We start from the raw sequence: 15,405 nt of genomic DNA on the forward strand, positions 1-15,405 counted from the left end.
TTCATCTGCTGCAGAAAGTTTCCTTGGCTGACCACTGGGTCTACAGTCCTCAACTGTGTCCTCTTTGTGCTTCTTCAAAAGAGCTTGAACTGCACATCTGCTTTGAAATCTTTGCCTGGAAGAGACCTTGCTAATACAATATACAGTGAGGGAAAAAGTATTTGATCCCCTGCTGATTCTGTATGTTTGCCCACTGACAAAGAAATTTTAATGGTAGGTTTATTTTAACAGTGAGAGACAGAATATCAACAAAAATATCCAAAACGGCACATTTCAAAAAAGTTAAAAAAATTGATTTGCATTTTAATTATTGAAATACGTATTTGATCCCCTATCAATCAGCAATATTTCTGGCTCCCATCTCCTTTCTATACAAGTAATGAGCTGAGATTAGGAGCACTCTCTTAAAGGGAGTGCTCCTAATCTCAGCATTTACCTGTATAAAAGACACCTGTCCACAGAAGCAATAAATGAATCAGATTGCAATCTCTCCACCATGTCCAAGACCAAAGAGCTGTCCAAGGATGTCAGGGACAAGATTGTAGACCTATGCAAGGCTGGAATGGGCTACAAGACCATCGCCAAGCAGCTTGGTGAGAGGGTGACGACAGTTGGTGTGATTATTTGCAAATGAAAGAAACAAAATAACTGTCAATCTCCATCGGTCTTGGGCTCCATGCATGATCTCACCTTGTGGAGTTTCAATGATCATGAGCATGGTGAGGATTCAGCCCAGAACAACACGAGATAATCTTCTCAATGATCTCAAGGCTGCTGGGACCATAGTCACCAAGAAAACAATTGGTAACATACTATGCCTTGAAGGACTGAAATCCTGCAGCGCTCCCGCAAGGTCCACCTTCTCAAAAAAGCACATGTACATGCCTGTCTAAAGATTGCTAATAAGCATCTGAATGATTCAGAGGAGAACTGGGTAAAAGTGTTGTGGTCAGATGAGACCAAATTCAAGCTCTTTGCATCAACTCAACATGCCGTTTTAGAGGAGGAGGTATGCTGACCCCTAGAACGCCATCCCCACCGTCAAACATGGAGGCGGAAACATTATGCTTTGGGGGTGTTTTTCTACTGAGAAGCACCTTCCCTCAGCCAGGGAATTAAAAATGGGTCGTGGATGGGTATTCCAGCATGACAATGACACCAAACACACGGCCAAGGCAACCAAGGAGTGGCTCAAGAAGAAGCACATTAAGGTCATAGAGTGGCCTAGCCAGTCTCCAGACCTTAATCCCATAGAAAATATGTAGAGGGAGCTGAGGGTTTTGAGCTACCAAATGTCAGCCTGAAAACCTTAAAGACTTGGAGAGGATCTGCAAAGAGGAGTGGGACAAAATCTCTCCTGAGATGTGTGCAAACCTGGTGGCCAACTACAAAAAACGTTTGACCTCTGTGACTTGCCAACAAGAGTTTTGCCACCAAGTACTAAGTCATGTTTTGTGAATGGGTCAAATACTTATTTCACTCATTAAAATGCTAATCAATATATAACTTTTTTGAAATGCATTTTTCTGGATATTTTTGTTATTCTGTCTCTCAATGTTAAAATAAACCTACCATTAATATCATAGACTGATCATTTCTTTGTCAGTGGACAAACATACAAAATCAGCAGGGGAACAAATGCTTTTTTCCTCATTGTATGTACCATGTGTCTTGTTGCTGCCCACCTGTCTAAAACCTTTGCACATAACTGTATATAAGTGTTAATATATATATATATATATATATATATATATATATATATATATATATATATATATAAAATATAAACTCTACTAGAAGGGGGAATTCTTTGTTTGCATATATTGCAATGCATGTTCAAGCTGGCAAACCACATCAAATTGACCTCTTTCTAGCCAGTCTCTAATCTATCTTACATTTTGTAGAATAAATAGCATACTCCTAAAAGCATGGATATATGGTGATAATATGGGGCAAAGAGATGCAGCTGGAGATGAACAGACCAAAATCCAATGATGCACATTTATAATGGGCCCCGGCACAAGCACATAAAAACCATTATCTGTGCATGTAACCAGGCAGGTCTGGACTGGGACAAAAAATGGGCCCGGGCATTTTAGGCTAAGCAGGCCATTCTTTTTTTTCTACCACTTTCTCTGTCTTTTTTAGTTATATTTAACCTGCTTCAGTCACTTCTGACAGGACAATGAAAGACCAGCAACAGCCTGGTTAGGTACGCTCTTTCCTGTGGTCAGTCCGGGCCGATTTTATCATTCATCTCCTACATAAAACTACATTTTTTGCTAGAAAACTATATATATATATATATATATATATATATATATATATATATATATATATATATATATATAATATTATCTATTTTAGAAGAGGCCCTAGAATATATATATATAATATTATCTATTTTAGAAGAGGCCCTAGAGAATGAAATGGTAGGCATATTTTTATGTCATACGATATTTGTGCAGCTTTTTTTCAAACGCAACTTTTTGGTAAAAAATACACTTTAATGAATATTAATGCACAGAAACACAATATAATACCCAATTGTTTGGTAAATTATAAAATATAATGTTACGCTGAGTAAATGGATACCGAACATGTCATGCTTTAAAATGACGTCCGCCCACGGAACAGCTCCAAATTACGGTACCTAAAAATCTTTATAGGCGACAGTTTAAAAGTATTACAGGTTACCAGTTTACAATTACACGGGAGGTTTTGTGCTACAATTAATGCTCTCGCTCTGACGTTTATGGTGTCACCTCACATGTGTGGTACGATTACCATTTACATATGCGTGCAGGACTCATGTACATGTTCTCATTTGTGCACAAGCCTCAATGCCCTCAACATTTCACACTACCCAAACCCTCCCTAAAACCCCCTCAGTCTCCACAGTTCTCCGTAACCTCCTACAGTGCCCCCAACAGTGCCCCAGAGGGCCCTAACCATAAAAAAATATTGAATAAAAATGTGAATATATGACAGCTCCAATCTGTATAAAATTGTACCTTTATTATATATATTAAAATATACGAATAAACCACATACAACACAAAACACATCTGGTGAATATTCCAACATAAAGCCAAGAACAAACAACACATTTCAAGGGACCATACATGATTGAAGTGGACCTAGGACAGACCCATGTCCCCAAATGTAAAATCATCATTGACACTTTGAATGCCTATTGGTTGGTGCTTTCATTTTAGCACTAGACCTTGGTTGGATGGCCATCCACAGCTGTTAATATAATATACAGTAAATACATTTTTTTCTTTTAAATATTTCAGTATACTCAAGTTGTGTGAGTGGGATAGTAGAATATCTTTAATATAGGCTTGTGCTTTGTGTTGTATGTGGTTTATTCATACATTTTAATAAATATAAAATAAAGGTACAATTTTGGGAGCTGTCATATATTCATTTTTATTCAATCTTTTTTCCATTTTCTTTTGAATAATATTTTCCTTTGAGATAAGACTTTTTGGAGATGAGATTGTTTGATGAATGAGGGATGGGTTGAGCCCATATACATTGCTTGCTGGTTTTTGTAGTATTACATGTTTTGTGGAGGGCTCCCCCACCAGTCTAAAGAAGAAAGTTACAAACCTTGTAAAGCTCTATTTTGTTTTTCTTTGTGCTCTGCAAAATCTAACCTCCTGGAGAAACCACCAGCCCCATTTCAGGGACCCCATCTCCACAGATCTCCCCAAAGCTCCCTCCAGAACCTTCCTCCCAGCCCACTGGTTCTCGCTTCTTAAGCAGTAGCACTCACTTTACCTGTGGTCCATGGTGTCTGTGGCTGCAGTGACACCAGTCCCAGCATGTGACGATGGGGTCTCCTCTCCAGCTCCTCCCCTTCACAGTCAGCTGACCTATAGTTTCAGCCCTGACAGCCATGCCATGAATTGAATGGGCAGCCGGTCGCAGAGAGCCTATGTGAGTGGCACAGGCTCAAGGAGAAGCCCAGGTGCGTATGACATGCGTCCCGGCCCACCAAGCACGTTCCCGGTGTGCCCAATCGTCAGTCTGGGCCTGTAACCAGGTGTGTCCCCAAAGAAACTACAAACGTTATTAAAATATAATACAAGGGTGTTATATACTGTATATACTTAGAGAGAATTGATTGAAATGCGTGGTCATCTATGTGGGAAGTAGAAATGTAAAATAAGGTTCTTTCAAAAAACAAAAATCCTTTTACACAGTTTATAATCTGCCTAGAAGTGGAAGCAGCTGCAATCATGATTTTTGTTGCTTTCTGCTCTTTCATGTTACTTTCTCATCTTTCCAAGGAGCCACAGGTGTTGGAGGAGCACATCGCGTACGTGGCACCATATTCATTATAATTTGTATCAGTAATGCCACACTGCTGCTGAAAGACTTCCTTTATTTCCAATAGGTTATGTCAGAATTATTTTTTTTTATATAATTATAATACAGTAGTTGCTGACAACATTTCCTACACAAAGAGCAGAACCTGGCTTTCAAACCATCAGCCTTGCCTCACAGGTTACATTGGAAATGCTACTCGTTCCTGCTCTTTGTATCAGGAGTGGCACACTTTTTGCCAATGTAATAAGAGGAATCAGGCTGTCAACTTTTAAAGCTGGATTTCACTTTGTGTCTTTGGAAAAAGCTCCTCAGTGTATCAGAGGCTACTGTCAGTGCTTTAAATACAGACTGAAGCTATCTGTCAAAGTGACAGCTGAGCCCTGCAAGTTAAACCAGGATAGCAGCTGTTCTGTGTAATCTGCATTGCTGGGCTATTTGAAAGTCAGGTCTTGTTCTATGTATAAGGAACTCTGACATCAGCTCCTGATTTAAAGCAGAAAATTGCAGTGAAATTGTCAGCCAAGCCTTCTTCATTACACAGGGAAAGCCACTGTTCATAATTTTGTAGGTATGGAAGTTCTGACAGTGGCTCCTTACATAGATCAGGACCAGACAGCCCAGCCCTGCATGTAAGTGGAGGCAAAAAATCAGTAACAACTTGAACCGAAACAGGAAATAGCCTTGCAAGATCAGCTTTAATACAAGAGAGGGGGAAATGTATAACCAATACACTGGGATTTTAAATGAGACGCATAAGGGGAGATGTACCCCCATTCTTAATCTAGATAAAAAATAAAAGGCTTGGGACTTAAAATAGGCTTTAAAAGAGAAGTGTGGGAATCAAACATGGATGCAGCATGGATCCGAGTTTCAGCTGTCCCCCTCCAGCTTTACAGCAAGAACTGAGTGATCACAAACCTCTGATTTCTCAGTTCTGTTCTGAGCACAAGAGTGGTGACTTTCAGTCTTTTCTCTCTGCTCTGCCCCTCCAGCGCTCACTGGAGCTTCAGGCTGTGGACGGGGTGGCAGTGGCTGACTCAGGCTCTCAGCCATGTGCTTAGAGGTTGAGCCAACTGCCGGTCAGGCATCTGAATGGATACCGACATCATTGTTGGAATCCCAGCAGAGCCTGGACCAGCTATGTGATGTTAGCCAACAGCAGGCTTTAGCGTGACCCACAGAAGTATGGCCATAAGAACTTGGACCATACGCCTCTTTAAAAAAAATTATATATATATATATATATACACACACATATACACATACAGTGAGGAAAATAATTATTTGATCCCCTGCAGATTTTCTAAGTTTGCTCACTAACAAAGAAATTAAGGATTTATATTTTTTGTCATAGGTGTATTTTAAATGATAGAGATAGAATATTAACCAAAAATCCAGAAAAAAACACATGATATAAAATGTTATAAATTAAGTTGCAGTTCAGTGAGTAAAATAACAATTTGATCCCCAAGCAAAACACGACTTAGTACTTGATGGAGAAATCCTTGTTGGCAAGCACAGAGGTAAGACGTTTCTTGTAGTTGGTGACCAGTAGTGATGGCCGAACGGTTCGCCCGGCGGTCGTTTCGCGGCGAATTTCCGACTTTCGCCGTCCGCGGGTTCGAACGCCTTTTTCCGTCGTTCGCCCCGGCGGACTTACGTGTTTAATGTATACAAGAACTTTAACCTTTCGTGACACGTTTATCATGTGTTACAGGACAACCAATTGAGACATGACAGCTCATGGACACTTGGACATTCCCCCTAACCTATAAATACACCCGATCCGGTGGCCATTTTACATTCTTTCTTCTGTCACTGTAGGGAAAGGATCCTGTGTGGAGTAGGGACAGAGAAAACGCTAGCTATTTGGTACACAAAAGTTCTTTTCAGGACTGGTATAGGTGTTAGGTCAGCAGCCTGAGTTTCTTTTGTCAGTTTAGATAAAGGGACAGAGCGCTGTATGCTGCTATTTTAGGGACAGCTCAGCCAGATTAGTCTTTCTTCATCATCATCATCATCATCATCATTAGCTGTTACTATCAGGTCCACAAAAGAGCTGTTCCAGCTAATCGTTCCAGCCTACTCTTTTTTGCCAATTTGTATAGGGACAGGCAGGAAGCAGTGTGTCAGGCAGTGAGGATAATTTTAAAGACTTGCTGTTACTATTAGTTCCACAAAGGTTCTTTTCAGGACTGGTATCAGTGGTACGGTAATAGGCTTGTACACGTATAATATTCTTTCTTCCAAATATAGAAAGAATATTATACTTGACTGCTGCCCTTCTGCTGCAGTCTGCTAATCATTCACAACTCACTTGTTCCACAAAAGTTCTTATAAGGACTGGTAACTTGGTCTGTCTAGGGTGCTACGGTACATAGGCTTGGGTGCGGTACAGTCTGCTGTTCTGTAAGGACCGCTATCGGTCCACAATAGATAGGGTTGCCGTGCACTACTGCTGACCGCTGCCCTATACTGCAGCAGTCCTTCAGCGGTATAGGGACTGACGCACAGTCTGCTAAACACTAATACACAACCTGCTTGGTCCACAAAAGTTCTTATAAGGACTGGTAACTTGGTATAGGGTGCTACGGTACATAGGCCTGAGTGCGTTACAGTCTGCTGTTCTGTAAGGACCGCTATCGGTCCACAATACATAGGGTTGACGTGCACTACTGCTGACCGCTGCCCTATACTGCAGCAGTCCTTCAGCGGTATAGGGACTGACGCACAGTCTGCTAAACACTAACACACAACCTGCTTGGTCCACAAAAGTTCTTATAAGGACTGGTAACTTGGTATAGGGTGCTACGGTACATAGGCCTGAGTGCGTTACAGTCTGCTGTTCTGTAAGGACCGCTATCGGTCCACAATACATAGGGTTGCCGTGCACTACTGCTGACCGCTGCCCTATACTGCAGCAGTCCTTCATTGGTATAGGGACTGACGTACAGTCTGCTAATCACTAACACACAACCTGCTTGGTCCACAAAAGTTCTTATAAGGACTGGTAACTTGGTATAGGGTGCTACGGTACATAGGCCTGAGTGCGTTACAGTCTGCTGTTCTGTAAGGACCGCTATCGGTCCACAATACATAGGGTTGCCGTGCACTACTGCTGACCGCTGCCCTATACTGCAGCAGTCCTTCAGCGGTATAGGGACTGACGCACAGTCTGCTAAACACTAACACACAACCTGCTTGGTCCACAAAAGTTCTTATAAGGACTGGTAACTTGGTATAGGGTGCTACGGTACATAGGCCTGAGTGCAGTACAGTCTGCTGTTCTGTAAGGACCGCTATCGGTCCACAATACATAGGGTTGCCGTGCACTACTGCTGACCGCTGCCCTATACTGCAGCAGTCCTTCAGCGGTATAGGGACTGACGCACAGTCTGCTAAACACTAACACACAACCTGCTTGGTCCACAAAAGTTCTTATAAGGACTGGTAACTTGGTATAGGGTGCTACGGTACATAGGCCTGAGTGCAGTACAGTCTGCTGTTCTGTAAGGACCGCTATCGGTCCACAATACATAGGGTTGCCGTGCACTACTGCTGACCGCTGCCCTATACTGCAGCAGTCCTTCATTGGTATAGGGACTGACGTACAGTCTGCTAATCACTAACACACAACCTGCTTGGTCCACAAAAGTTTTTATAAGGACTGGTAACTTGGTATAGGGTGCTACGGTACATAGGCCTGAGTGCAGTACAGTCTGCTGTTCTGTAAGGACCGCTATCGGTCCACAATACATAGGGTTGACGTGCACTACTGCTGACCGCTGCCCTATACTGCAGCAGTCCTTCAGCGGTATAGGGACTAAGAGTTTTGTCACAGGGTGATTTAAAAAATGACAGGCAGAGGAAGAGGCAGGCCCTTCCGCAGGGGTGGTAGGGGTAGGGCAGGAGCAACAGCCTTGAGCCAAAGTGGGAAGTTGCAGAAGGTGCGTTCAATTACTTTAAAGGACGCACCAGACTTGGTTGAGTGGCTCACTCAGCCTTATTCTTCTGCACCCTCCTCATCCTCTCGATCTGCACCCTCTTCTTCACTCTCTGCTATGTGCACCCCCAAAGACACTACCACCAACAACACCACCACCACCACATACCTTCCGCTTGAGTGCAAATGGGGGCCTTCATGCTCCAGTGTTTTAATAGGGACCCCCGTATAAAAAGCATGAGGGTCAAGGACCAGTACTGGGTGGCAACGTACTTAGATCCCCGGTACAAACACAAAATGGCGGAAATGTTACCGCCGTCGCAGAGGGCTGTCAGAATGCAGCACTTCCAGGCCTTGCTTCGAGAAATGCTGCATTCTGCTTTTGCGTGCGCTGGCAGAGGAGCAATTCCCACTCCCAGAGAAGGATTTGCGGGTACCAATCCAACAGCGCCTGCAAGAAGAGGCCGGTTTGAAGATGTGTTGGTGACTTCGGATATGAGGTCATTCTTTCAGCCGACCCATCGACAGGTGTCATCCGGATCCAGCATCAGGGAACGCCTAGACCGTCAGGTGTCCGACTACATTGGGTTAACGGCCGATGTGGACGCTCTGAGGAGTGATGAACCCCTAGACTACTGGGTGGGCAGGCTTGACCTCTGGCCAGAGCTTGCCCAATTTGCAATCGAACTGTTGGCTTGCCCCTCATCCAGTGTCCTGTCCGAAAGGACGTTCAGCGCAGCAGGGGGGATTGTGACCGATAAGCGTACTCGCCTAGCTCACGACAGTGTTAACTACCTCACATTTCTAAAAATGAATGAGGCATGGATCTCGGAGGAATTCAACACATGTGATCAGTAGACCATGTATATGTCTATAAACAATTTTTGGAATCAAGCACACAGACCTTCTTAATTCATTTGGCTCACTTCCCTGACCCAAAAAAGCACACCGTACTATATGCCCCTACCCTCCTCTTTGAAGAGGTTGAGCGGTGTCATATTTCTACTGGGGCTGCTTATTATGAGGGGTTCCCACCATCCCTGTGCTGTGCTGACTTCCTCCTGGGTGTTCTTATTATGAGGGGCTCCCACCATCCCTGTGCTGTGCTGACTTCCTCCTGGGGGTTCTTATTATGAGGGGCTCCCACCATCCCTGTGCTGTGCTGACTTCCTCCTGGGGGTTCTTATTATGAGGGGATCACACCATCCCTGTGCTGTGCTGACTTCCTCCTGGGGCTGCTTACGGTGCTGCTGTCAGCGCTGTATGTCACGGAGCTGCTGTCAGCGCTGTATGTCACGGAGCTGCTGTCAGCGCTGTATGTCACGGAGCTGCTGTCAGCGCTGTATGTCACGGAGCTGCTGTCAGCGCTGTATGTCACGGAGCTGCTGTCAGCGCTGTATGTCACGGAGCTGCTGTCAGCGCTGTATGTCACGGAGCTGCTGTCAGCGCTGTATGTCACGGTGCTGCTGTCAGCGCTGTATGTCACGGAGCTGCTGTCAGCGCTGTATGTCACGGAGCTGCTGTCAGTGCTGTATGTCACGGAGCTGCTGTCAGCGCTGTATGTCACGGAGCTGCTGTCAGCGCTGTATGTCACGGAGCTGCTGTCAGCGCTGTATGTCACGGTGCTGCTGTCAGCGCTGTATGTCACGGAGCTGCTGTCAGCGCTGTATGTCACGGAGCTGCTGTCAGTGCTGTATGTCACGGAGCTGCTGTCAGCGCTGTATGTCACGGAGCTGCTGTCAGCGCTGTATGTCACGGAGCTGCTGTCAGCGCTGTATGTCACGGTGCTGCTGTCAGCGCTGTATGTCACGGAGCTGCTGTCAGCGCTGTATGTCACGGAGCTGCTGTCAGCGCTGTATGTCACGGAGCTGCTGTCAGCGCTGTATGTCACGGAGCTGCTGTCAGCGCTGTATGTCACGGAGCTGCTGTCAGCGCTGTATGTCACGGAGCTGCTGTCAGCGCTGTATGTCACGGTGCTGATGTCAGTGCTCTGTATTACGGTGCTGCTGTCAGTGCTCTGTATCTCCTGCACCCTCTTGTTTGCCTACCCTGGTCCCTGACCTTCCCTCTCCTCCATTGCCTTCATTAGCTCCATAGTCCTGAATTGTCAGAACAATTTCCCAAATAAAAAAAAAATGCTTGTAGTTATCGATCCCAAATTCACCTCATACATGTATTATGCTATTGTCCAGGTGGTGGGACTACGTGCTACCCCCTAATAATTACCCCGTGGCCGCAAATTCGACCTAAAGGTTTGCGAAATTCGCCTCCCATTGAAGTCAATGGAGCCCGCGGCGAACGGTCGTTTTCGCGAACGTTTGTGCCCGTTCGCGTTTCGCGTTCGCGAAACGTCCCGTCGGAAGTTCGTCCATCACTAGTGACCAGGTTTGCACACATCTCGGGAGGGATTTTGGTCCACTCTTCTTTGCAGATCTTCTCTAAATCCTTGAGGTTTCTTGAATGAATAAATAGTGATATTGCGCTGTGAACCTCCTAAAATTAATATTTGATGAAGTCACATGATGTGACGATACGCACCGGGATTGGAGCAATAGGCGGAAACTGCAAGTGACGGAAGTATACGAGCTCGGCGCTCATGGAGTGTTACCTGAGTTTTTTTTAAACAAAGAGTGAATGTATCTGTTTTGCATTTTAATAAAATAACACTTTTTAAATGGGATTACGCTATTGCGATATTTCTTCCATTTCCTACTACCCTAAACTGAGTTTACTGGAGGAGAAGGTTGCACCACTCATACGATCCATCTCTGTAAACACCAAAGAGGGACCCTCTGAATTCTGCTACGTTTGATCCATTCATGTTGTAACCTTACAGCAGTAAGGTGAGGTGCTTGTACACATCCAGGTGTCACTACAGTGGATTGGCATCGGCTGTTCTATTTTGTTCAAGGTGGAGAGATATACCACTCATTCAACATTGTTTGATTGTCACAGTGATTTCTGGGACTGTGTTTACACATTTATGATACTCTAATCTAGAGTGTGCATTGGACTTTCCATTTATATATATATATATATATATGTTTATTATTGCTACACGCTATTGACCTTTTTTATTTCAAGGCTGCAATATTTTCACGGTTTTATCATTATGTGATTGGTTTATCAAGTTGCCACCATCAGGTGTTGATGATTACTTTTTGATGCAAATTTGTTTTCACTTTGCACTTTAGCACTCGGCAAGTTTTGATTGTATAGATATACACCCTTGTGTTTTGCACCAGCACTTTAATATAGTCATTTTAGAAGGTTCACAGCACAAAAATCACTATTTATTCATTCACCTTTCTATCGGCTAAGGAACAGCTAACCAGGTGTTTGCTGCAGTGTACCCGTTTTTAATTTGACAGCGCGGGAGTATTACATTTATTCACTTAACTTACCTTTAGCAGAGAAACAGCCCCAAAACATAATGTTTCTACCTCTGTGCTTGACTGTAGGGATGGTGTTCTTAGGGTCATAATCAGCATTTTTCTTCCTCCAAACACGGCAAGTCCTGCTCCTGCTCCTGCTCAATTGACATTACTGTACATGTGCATTCTTGGGGAGCTGGACTTGACGTGTTTGGAGGAAGAAAAATGTTAACTATGACCTTAAGAACACCATCCCTACAGTCAAGCACGGAGGTTAAAACATGCTGCTTTGGGGCTATTTCTCTGCTAAAGGTACAGGCTGACTTTGCTGCATTGAGGGTCCAATGGACTGGGCCATGTATTGTAAAATCTTAGATGAGAACCTTCTTCCCTCAGCCAGAACATTGATGATGGGGCATGGATGGGACTTCCAGCATGACAATGAGCCAAAACATTCTGCCAAGGTAACAAAGGAGTGGCCTAGTCAGTCTCCAGACCTTAATCCTATAGGAAATGTATGGAGGGAGCTGAAACTTCGAGTTGCCAAGAGACAGCCAAGAAACCTTAAGAATTTAGAGAAGATCTGTAAAGAAGAGTGGACCATCTTACTTCAAGGAGCGTCTTACCTCTGTGCTTGCCAACAAGGGTTTCTCCACCAAGTACTAAGTAATGTTGTGCTTCGGGATCAAATAGTTATTTTACTCACTGAACTGCAACTTAATTTGTAGTACTTGTTTTATGTGGTTTTTTTTTTTCTGGATTTTTGGTTGATATTCTGTCTCTATCATTTAAAATACACCTATGATAAAAATTATGGACCTTTCATTTCTTTGTAAGTGGGCAAACCTGCAAAATCTGAAGGGGATCAAATAATTATTTTCCCAACTGTATGTGTGTGTGTATATGTGTGTATGGATATATATATATATATATATATATATATATATATATATATATATATATACACAGCGTGTGTGTGTGTGTGTGTGTGTGTATATATATCTATATATATATATATTATTTAGAATAAGGAGCTCTGATGTATCTGATGTGACCAGGATGATATGTATAATCCTAGAGATTGTTATCTATTTTTTCAAGAACAAATCTTTCAACTATATATATAATTCAACAAAGCAATGACTTCAGTCTAAAAATAATAAAGTATTTTATATTTAGAATGACAAGTCACTTACTTGATGTCAGTGAAACTGATTACCCTGACTTGAATTGGATAGCTGCCCAATCTTATTTTTTTCTTTTTTTGTAAGCCACCTGGAATTTTTTTTCAAGGTAGGCTGCTTCAGGCAAGCAAGGAAGTCTAATGATTAGAGAGTCGGGAAGATTCAAAATGAAAAAAAAAAAGGGTATATTGCATCTTGGTTATGTATGGTGAAGTAGGATCACAGGGAAAACTCAGATTTGATTGGCAGTTAATAAGGGATTCAATTACCTCAGAGACACACTCTCAGAACTACTACTGGTGGTAGACAGTAGCATTTGTCTGTGTAAATGTGATAATGGAAGTCTCCTGTGTTTGGAAAACTTCACATTTAGCTGTTATTTTTCTTAAAATGTTAATATCTAAATGGTTGTTTTTTTATGGAAATTCATACGTGTTATCCAAATAGTACTGTTTCTTAGTGGCTTGAGGTGGCAGTACAAGGCTGAAATTCTTTCCTATTAAAGTGCCAATCCAATCAAAACCTTTTTTTTTGTGTTTAGGACATTGTAGAAGTTTTAGGACCTTTGTCGACATTTTTCTTAGCTATCTGTGTCTCTTTTGTGGAGTTTTTTCATCATGTCTTTTTCGCCTAACATCCGTACAAAAAATTAGGGGAACATTTGTCAACTAATTCGTTCATTTTAATGCAGGATAGAGGCCCAGAAAGTGGAATGCAAGAGAAGATGTCATTGGTAGCTTATCAGGGGACCAGTCGTTTTCTGTAAATGTTTTTATCTTGCCACATTTGAAGGTTCCGCCATAAACCGACATCTAACATACTCAAGTTACACCCACATGCATGAGACTGGCATCCGTCTAAATCACTTATACATGTGTTTGAAAGATTTTTGCAAACTTCAAGCAGGCTTTCGTGTGTTTTGTACTGAGGAGAGGCTTCTGTCTAGCCATTTTGCCATAAAGCCCAGATCAATGGTGATAATTGTCCTTCTGGAACTTTGTCCCATCTCCACACAGGATCTCTGGAGCTCAGTCAGAGTTACGATTGAATTCTTCTTTCACCTCTCTTACTAAGGCCCTTGTCCCTCGATTGCTCAGTTTGGTTGGACGACCAGCTCTTGGAACAGTTATGGTTGTGCCAAATTTATTCCATTGGAGAATTATGGAGGCCCTATGCTCTTGGGAACCCTCAGTGCAGAAATAGTTTGGGTATATAAAAAATGTTTCCTGTGTTGCATTTTTTTTCTGTGAATAGTGTTTTATACATATAAACCTTATTTTTTTGCTTGTTTTCCATGCAGGGAACTCAAAGAGAAGATCCAACCAGAAATACTAGAACTGATAAAGCAACAAAGACTTAATCGACTTGTGGAAGGGACTTGCTTTAGAAAACTGAACAGTCGAAGGCGACAAGGTATGTTTCTATTGTTTTTTTTATAATTTAACACTAACCATGTTTTATATTTTTAAAGCGTTTAGTAATACTATGTATAACCCCTCTGCATAATTTCCTAAATTCCAAAATACAACAAAGCAAATTGTGTACTTTATTTTTTCCACACAAATGTGTTCTTATATTTTTATGACGTATAGGGTTACAATATAATACTGTTCTTCTGTAATCTAAACACTGAAAGTGTGATTTATAAAACTGATCCAGTTGTGGTGTGATAACCTAACTGACAGTCTCAGTAGCTTGGCAGATAGTGACTCGATCCAAATGACATCTTGCAGATTGTAGAAAACTTTAATTCACAAATGTGTGCAGATCATAACAGATCAACAGATCATAATCAGATAGGTCAAAAAAGATATAGTATGTTTAGTTCCAGCTGAATACAGTACATGTAATGAATGGAGACAAAAGCATGAAGAAGATGATTGGGACTAACTACATAGTGCGTCCCCTAGCTACACAGTGAGGTAGGGAAAAACTATTAAAGGCACACAAACAAACAATTCACGTGTAACATGATAATTACCATACTTCTGCATAACGTAATGATGCAATGCTGCTCTCTGCAGCATTCTCCTGTGAGCCCAGGAAGGGAGTCTGCAGTGAAGATGCACAGGCTCCTATGGAACTCGGAGTGCGTCAAAGTATCCCATTATCAGTGTGTCCTGCACTATTCATAGAATGAAAGATCTTGCTTCTCTCCGTATTTGATTGCAGTACTAACACTATCTAATGCTGTAAGTATAATGGCAGAGCAATGGGAGTAGAGAAGTTACTATTAACCGACTGTCTCTTCTCATCACTTCCTCTGTCAGAGAGCGGAGGGTTTTAGTGGTGACCTAATACAACCATGTACAAGGTGGCAGTTGAGATGGAAAAATTTTCTCCCAGTATGACATTTTCTCCAAGTTCAAGTATAGGCATATCTGTGGCCTTTGGGTATACAGTAAAAGACATTGTGCCTATTACAGGGAAACCAGAAATCCAGTGTAGTGCCATAAAAATCTGCTTTACTGCACACATAAGCTACAGTACCTGCCCGCGAGAATGTGGTTCTGAGCATGCAGCCTGGCTGGTCAGGAAGGGGGGAGGGGATGAGCGGGAAGGG

At 42.6% G+C, this 15,405-nt stretch overlaps 1 protein-coding gene across 7 annotated transcripts in view; it reads left to right on the forward strand.

The window, feature by feature from the left end:
• Positions 1-15,405, forward strand: part of ELMO1 (engulfment and cell motility 1) — a 568,419-nt gene that overhangs the window by 511,333 nt on the left and 41,681 nt on the right. For all 7 annotated transcript variants that reach the window (XM_077491651.1, XM_077491655.1, XM_077491653.1 and 4 more), the window contains one exon: positions 14,143-14,255. In XM_077491651.1, the coding sequence (XP_077347777.1) occupies positions 14,143-14,255 (113 nt within the window). The remainder of the gene's footprint in view (positions 1-14,142; positions 14,256-15,405) is intronic.

This window comes from Lithobates pipiens, unplaced genomic scaffold (genome assembly GCF_037356315.1).
Source record: "Lithobates pipiens isolate NorthernLeopardFrog02 unplaced genomic scaffold, aLitPip1_a1.2 Scaffold_19, whole genome shotgun sequence".
NCBI lineage: Eukaryota > Metazoa > Chordata > Amphibia > Anura > Ranidae > Lithobates > Lithobates pipiens.